The 7,895-nt window shown below is 39.4% G+C and overlaps 1 protein-coding gene across 1 annotated transcript in view; it reads left to right on the top strand.

The window, feature by feature from the left end:
• TLDC2 (TBC/LysM-associated domain containing 2) overlaps nt 1-3,481 on the top strand; it is a 15,791-nt gene extending 12,310 nt beyond the window's left edge. Inside the window, exons 5-6 of the mRNA XM_072407024.1 lie at nt 608-684; nt 1,600-3,481. Of these exons, the coding sequence (XP_072263125.1) occupies nt 608-684; nt 1,600-1,735 (213 nt within the window). The 3' untranslated portion in view covers nt 1,736-3,481. The remainder of the gene's footprint in view (nt 1-607; nt 685-1,599) is intronic.
• The last annotated feature ends 4,414 nt before the right edge of the window (nt 3,482-7,895 follow it).

Below are 7,895 nucleotides of genomic sequence, written 5' to 3'. Positions count from 1 at the left end.
GCTAGCACCCACATATCAACCAAAATGTTTTTATTCATGCAGATAAAAAAATGCCTATAACAAACTCCTCAAATAAATATGCTTTGGCTCTGGAGATGCTGGGTATGCGACCTTCAAGGCCTTAATGTTTTAGGGTAAATAATAAATGTCACTTTTATGGTGACTCAGGCTTAGACATACTTAGAATGAAATTTGTCCTTATCTCTGTTTAGAAATATGACTTATTAATCCAAACCCGGCTGTTTCTGGTTTGTGTCACTGACATTCACAGCACTGAAAATGTATACTGTACAAAGCTTTGCCTGACATATTCAGGAATGTTCAGGTGACAAGGAGGGATTTAGTGTACCAGAAAATGAGGACGTTCCACCAGCATCATTAATAATAAACAATAAAACCTTCTTAGAAAAAGGTATTCATATAATCTCATTCCATCGCATATCCAAAACTAGAGAGGCTTTCTCCCAATAGGGTCAATGGGGGTCACAGACAGAAATAAAAACCTGAGCAATAATTTAACTTCTGCTCATTAAATATAGGATGAAAAAAATGACTTGGGCTTTAAATCTTTTGTATAATTAACCTATACATTGCTGGTTTTTTAAAGGTCTTTCCATGGACAGGAGACAATAACTTTTTTGTTAGAGGAGATGTCCAGTCCTTGACATTCGGAGGTGGCAAATAGTGAGTATGCCAAAATGTTTATAGAAGATACAATGGTCATAGAGAAGTGTTTTAAAGTCACCTGAATTAGGAGGTCATCGATGCTCAGGGCACCGGAATTACGCTTTAGCCTGTTCTTCATATCTTTTATGGGAATAAAAGGCTGTATTGCCACACTAAACCAAATCTGGATTGCTGTGCACCCACTTCTGGGCATCTTGTAGGACAATGTTTCTAAGAATATGGTGAGCACAAAGGGGCTTCCTCATGTCATCGAAGAAGGAATAGTCACATGTGGCAAGGTCTGGGAAATATAAAGGAAATGTACCCATACAATGATCCCTGGTGGCTTCAGTTTTGAGACTGGTATACCGACACTGTGGATTGTTGGGCCTCTTATTTAGTAGGGAGTCACATTACTATTGGTCTGTATTGATAGTCACATATTTTGGAAACCGATCCACCATGACTATACTTTCATCATTTCAGACCACTGTACCCATTTGTTCCCCAACACAAGCAGATGACTGGAATTTTTGGGTGTGGAGCTTCCAATATGCTTCCGTTGCATTTACTGTTGTCACCATACTTGAAAAGAACTGGGTTCAAATTTTGCATTGCCAAAACCTCACAAAACTTCTGACCTCTCCTGTTCTTGTGCCTGATCCCATAGACTCAATGTGCACAAACCTTGACAATTTCAGGAGTCACAAAAGAGAGTGTGTATCACCCAAAATATTGGTTTTATCAGGCAATTTAGTTTTGCTTATGGATGACAACAGTGTATAAACCTCCAGAGGAAATATGTGTAACTGGCTGAAGAATAAACAGGGTGCTCCAAACAACAATGGCCATGTAATATAGGTGAATCTAAATCATTTCAGTATGGCCTACTTAATATTTTCACCATATGTAACTTTTTGATTTTCTTGACAGTGGACATTCTGGTCTGTGGCTGGATGGAGATTTGTATAACGGAAGAAGTCAAATGTGTGAAACTTTCAACAACACCATACTGTCCAGTAATGAGCACTTCCGCATCCACAGCCTGGAAGCCTGGGCATTCACCTGAGGGTGTTCTGTGGTCCTTCATATCCATCCTCCAGACGGACTCCTAAAATGATTGTTGGGTTTAACAAAACGTCAGAGCACTGGTTGGGCACTGTGGTCTCGTTGACATAGACAACAAGCAGTGGGGTTCATACCTTTGGTCCATTTGGCGATGTGAAACACTACTTTTCTATGACAACACTTTCAAGGACTCATGAATTAAGAAAGTTCAATATATATATTTAAACCCACAGGCATTAACTGACTTTTATGCCATTGCATCACAGAAATTCAGAAGAACAATATTCTTGTTTGTGTTGTTTTGTTTGTCATATGTGATCAGCACATGATGTAAATAATTTGTTTTTTTTTTTTAATAGTTTGTAATTGTATATTGTATGTACGTGGGGGCAGCCATTGTTATCCATTCAATGTTCAGGATCTGCTTCTTGTTCTGCATTATCACAGTGTCTATGGGTCAGTTTTGATTGAAAGCCATTGTTACTTTTTGTGTTGTAGCTTATTTCAACAGTTAGTAAAGAGACCCTGCCACCGATAATTGCAGATAAAAGTTCAGGAAAATCAAGTTGCACACCTTTAACATTTTTACTTTCTGTAAATTATTTTATTATTAGCTTGTAAAGTGCCTTTGGAGTGACTACTCCAGGAAGAGCTGATTCCCTAGCACAACTACCTCCCTACTTGCAAATGATAGCACTTCTTTTTTCCTGGGAATGTCTAATGACTGTCAGTGGCCCATCTCCTCCATACCTTACCTGACATCCCCACATTATGTAGATGCCGAAAGAACAAAGGGAAATATTACAGAGGCCCAGCTCTGAGTCCGCTGGGCTGCTGACATTACATTCAATATGGCAACACCCAGCAGAAGTCTCAGTGGGTTTGGATGTCTATGCAAACATGTCATTAACAAAATACATTAAACAGACATAAAACTCTATGGGAAAATTGTTGAAATGAATGGTCTGGTGACAGGGTCTGAAAAGGTAAGCCTAGCCAAAATGTCCTAAATAGAAAGTGGAAGGGCCAAAACCTCTATCAGGTTTGTATTGCAATCTAGGACTCTCACTTTTCCTATCTTGGATTTAGGGGATTCAACAGAAGGGAAGTGCTTAAAAATCTCCAGTGGTGACAAGGACAGCAAGAAGAATCAGACGGAGTATTCAGTCTTCATCTATGTTTTTAGCCTTAAAATAGCAGTAAAATCCTAACAGTGGATTCCACCTTTACTCTATTCCATCCCATCCCAGTACAAATAAATTGCTAGACATACACTTTAAATGATAATACTACTTACATTTCTTGATACGTTAAAAACCATGAAAAGAAACATTCCAAACTTTGAAGCTGGCATACATGCTGCAACAATGGAACAGCAAATGTGAGGTCACTGAAAATTTCATGTATATAATTTAATAACTCAAAATGTGTAATACAAGTTTCTGTTCAAGAAGGTAAATGTTTGATTTTAGTCTGTTTTTATCTGAAATCCTATAGCAATACAATATAAAGTACAGTATACATTACATTTCCACTTCACACACCATCACAAATTTCTGTTTGTCTGAGACTGGAAATGCACAGATACTAGAAATGGAAAATACATAAACATATCTGTGTTCTTTGCTGAAGGTGTAGCTGAGGCTGAATTGTTTTTAAAGCTGATTCTTGCCAGTTTGGTGCCCCAAGATTACTTCTAGCACTCCCCCAGTCCCAAACTTTGCCAAACATCTCCCTAAGCCAACAAGACAACTCCAGGAGCCACACTTTACCATATGTGACTAGGAAAGACTCATGGGAGTCAGCATAGAGGGCCTCATTACTTACTACTGCATGCAATGCAGTCAATGCAGTGGAAGGTATTCCCAACTTCCTGCAGCAGGACTGCCCTCTATTCTGCCATGTGCAGTGAGTAGCAGGTAGGTACCATTAAGGGCGAGGTAAAGAAAACTTATTCAGCAGCACCTACTTTGCCAGTGCCCAGAGTTGAAGTACCCAAAGACAATGTGAGTAATGCCCTTTGCATCATGGAGGAGCATTAGGTCTATGAAGCAAATCTATGATCTCAATCCTTCTATGCCCAATTCATCCTAATTCTTGGGAAATAAGTTGCAACTCTGCTTAGGTTGCTGTTCTGTGCAAAAACAAAGCAGCTTCATGCTGGGCTCTTCACCCATCCTTGCACCTCTACTGGAGTGCCACTTGCTTGGATCTTATATGGTGGCACCAAGTTTGGTAAACCATACCTAGCAAGTCTTCAAAACTAGTAAGGGAGCACATTTTGGCTCAAAGTATTGGGATTAGCATCAAAAACACTCATTGCAAAAAGGTATTCTCAACTCCAGATAGGATTTTTTTTTGCACACTTATAAGTGTATTGTAATTCAAAAGATAAGCATACAAAACAATATTTCAGAGACAAGAATACAAAAGAAAAACATTCTAGATAGGATTTAAAGGCACCCCAAACATGCACAGATCATAAAAATCCAAGGTTTACCTTTGTAGGTGATCAGTATCATCGCCTTAATGAATATTTATTCTCCTGGCTCTCTGACTTTCTCTTTGGGGATATTGGTCCAACAGACCTAAGCTGTGGGAGATTGTTACCCAGCTCACAGGCCTTGCACAGCCCTTCTGTCAGAGCTACCTGGCCTCAGGCTGTAACTCGTCACAAAGACAAGCGCTCTGTCATTAGCCAGGGGCTTCCTAGCACTAATGTCTGGCCTGGAAAAGGGATGTAGTGCCTGGCCCACCAATTCCTTCCGGGACAATCCGGATCTCAAATAAAGAACTGTAAATCTGCAGCAAAACAATTATTCACAGACCTATCAAGGCCCTTTAATCCCTTTTCCAGATGAAAATGAATCAAATGGTGTCTCCTAGATTGTAAGCTCTTCGGTGCAGGGCCCTTTCCTCCTCCTGTGTCACTGTCTGTATCTGTCTGTCATTTGCAACCCCTATTTAATTTCAAGGCTGCGTGATATGTTGGCGCTATATAAATCCTGTTTAAGAATAATTGAATAATAAATACACTCTGAATGTGGTTTCTCACCTCTCACTATTCTACAGTATGTAGGAAAATACCATACCACTGCCAGGCCCACAATTTGCAGATGTTAAAAAAATGTATGTATGTATATAGAGTACTTGACCAACAATCAATGTTTAGGATCTTTGAAACCATAATAAGATCAGTGGTTACATATGGCTGTAAAACATGGGTTATGTCAACCTAAGGCAAATCTAGTTCAATCGTATTGGGGAGGAAAATTCTGTGTAATGTCTATGGGCCCATATGAGATATAAAAACGAAATGTTTAGAATAAAAATATAAACAAATTCGAGCAAATATTGGATGGCGTAGATATAAACTTTAAATCCTCTAGTGTGCGATTACCCCTGAGGAAGCCTACATTGGCCGAAATACGTCGGGCAAATCTGTCACATGTGAGTAATGTTACATCAATATGTTTAAGCTGAATTTTAAGGGCAAACTATTGCTCATTGGACTTTGAACCTTGCACATGGGTTAGCTATAAATTGCCTAGTGCCAGTTTTATGGCCACAATTTTGTTCAGTATCCTTTAAAACCTATTTTTGTGCAACTTTCTTGGACTTCTGAACTGTTCATCAAATATTGCTATGATGTAAAAAAAACCCTCTGTCTGTTTACTTTTCATATTTTGAATGTCTGGGGTTGGCAAATCTTATCAGTATTATTGAAGTCTGCCATATTGTCGCGGTTTTCTATACTTTCTATGTTATTTAAGTTGCCGTGGACATAGTCAGGTTTATAAATGATTGAAGGATAGCAAGAATTGGGAATTTGGAGACAATTGATAAAACCAGAGCATCAAAAAGAAAATCACAGTGGTGATTAAAGAACATAAAGAAAACCCAGAAAGAAGTGGTGACATGACGTCTTAGGGGATATTATAAGAAACTGGAAGCATCGGACATCCCATAGATCATAAAGAAATATTATTGTGAAGCAACCGAGGACTGTGGTACTGGAAGGAGAGAAGGCAACTGAAAATCTATGCAAAAAAAGTTCTTTCTTTTATTAACTTTTTATATATAGTACATTTTTATATTATAATAAAAAAAATTATATAATAATAAAATAAATACTTTACAATCTGGAGGAAGGTTTATACAAAATACCACTTTTATATCCACCCAAAAAGAAGACCAATAGACAGAGATGGATATAACTCTGGAGGAGGGACAGTTACTCCAAATCAGGGGAGTTTTGGTAAACTGGGACATCAAAGGGAGTCTCAGGCTGGTGGATTTGTTTTATTTCCTAATGCATTTTGTGATAATTTATATTCTCTGGAGGAAAAGAGAAGGTACAGACATGGAATTCTACCATAGTATATGAAAATCTGTTATTCAGTAGGATTCGGTATTCTGTCCCAATATGCGTGGGAAAACCTGACATCCAATAATGTAACGCAATGAGAGTTATTAATGATCAGAGCAGGGGGCATCAATTGGGCATGTACTGATATTTAGCACTGGTTGTGCAGCCATTCCCCAGCATATGGCCAGGATAAGACTAACATTAATTAAGGGGGATTCCAGCAAAAACTTTATTGGGGGGTTTAATAGATATTGCATTTCTTGCCTACCTGCCTTTTGGGAAACTCAGCAGAAAGGTGTACCGGTTCCCTGAAAGCTCCACTAATTCTTAATACAGTTCTGTCTTCTTGCCTGCAGGTGACACTGCATAATAAATAATTGTCAAGTTTATAATTGTTGTCACCCAGCAGTGAGAGGAAATATGCTCCAGTGACATCTAAGTGACTTTTATTTGTAGGGAAAAGCTAGTTCTGTTCACCCCAGGACAGAACTACTGAATCCCCCCCCCCCCCTTCCCCCTTAACACATCTCCACCGTCCTCAGGGATAACTGTGAATATAGTTACAGTCAGTACAGTCAGAAAACACAGGAAGTCATCAGCTCATAAGATCTCTGGCACGATCAACTGTTCCATAAATGGAAACAGATACACAGATATTACAAAACACTTTCAGTGGTACATTTAACAAACCAAAATAGAACAATTTATCAATATAAATGTTTTACATAAACTTAATAATGTAATACCAATAATATAAATAATACACAGAAGTTGAAACTCGAGTCGTCCGACTTGGACTTCAGTCCGACATAAGGCGCCTAATGCAGTGATTTTCAACCACTGTGCCACGGCATTAGTGTGCCGTGGGAGATCTTCTGGTGTACCGTGGGAAATTATCCAATTACCATTGTCGAGTGTCTGTGCTGCTGTAGTGGCTGGCAGAGTAATGTAATACTCTTCCATGTCAGTGGGTGGCAGTAGGTAACTTAATTGCCTTGTTTATTCTTAGAGACAAGAGAATTAGCTACAGAGTGTCATTATGTAGCATTTTTGATTTGTGGTGTGCCGCAGGATTCTTTCAATGTAAAAAATGTGCCATGGTTACAAAAAGTTGAAAAACACCGGCCTATTGAATAACTTGCAACCCGACTTGGGGGTTATCCCCAGTGACTTGCAACTTGACTCGCAATTGGCTCTCTACTGACAACTGAAGGGGACGAGGAGGAGTGAGTCTTCTGTAACACCTTCCTCCCAACCTTTCCTGGATTCTAGGTTTATTACTCTGATGGTTGAAGGAGGGTGGTGTTACAAAAGCCTCACTGCCTTCCTCCCTTCCCCCTTCAGATATCAGAGGGGAAAGCCATGGACTTAGAATGCAATCCTGTGCTCAAGGGTTAAATGTAGTGACTCGACTTGAGACTTGACTTGGGACTTGGTGCCAGTGACTTGGGACTCGACTTGGACTTGAAGGATGACGACTTAGTCCAACCTCTGTTAATACATAATAAACATATTACAGTCTCTGTCCATTGTGGAACAAGTATTTAAAAAGATACCTTGACATTTTCTTGATGCATTGCAATGTTACAGAATCATAAAACACTTGCCTGCACTAGCCATATTTGGACACTAGAGGTCTCCGTAGCGCCGCAGAATTTCATGAACAGGTCAATGCTTTTATTTCAGAATGGAGCAGCCGTGAATAAAAAATAGGCGGGGATAGAGTGGTCATCTCTTCCCTGATTGGCCTTTGCCCGCACAGCCGCACCGTACTTGTAGTTCGGCCGATCCG

The sequence above is a fragment of the Pyxicephalus adspersus genome, chromosome 3, assembly GCF_032062135.1.
Source record: "Pyxicephalus adspersus chromosome 3, UCB_Pads_2.0, whole genome shotgun sequence".
Classification (NCBI taxonomy): Eukaryota; Metazoa; Chordata; class Amphibia; order Anura; family Pyxicephalidae; genus Pyxicephalus; species Pyxicephalus adspersus.
Note: the sequence above shows the minus strand (reverse complement) of the source record. Positions and strands in the feature narration are given on the sequence as shown.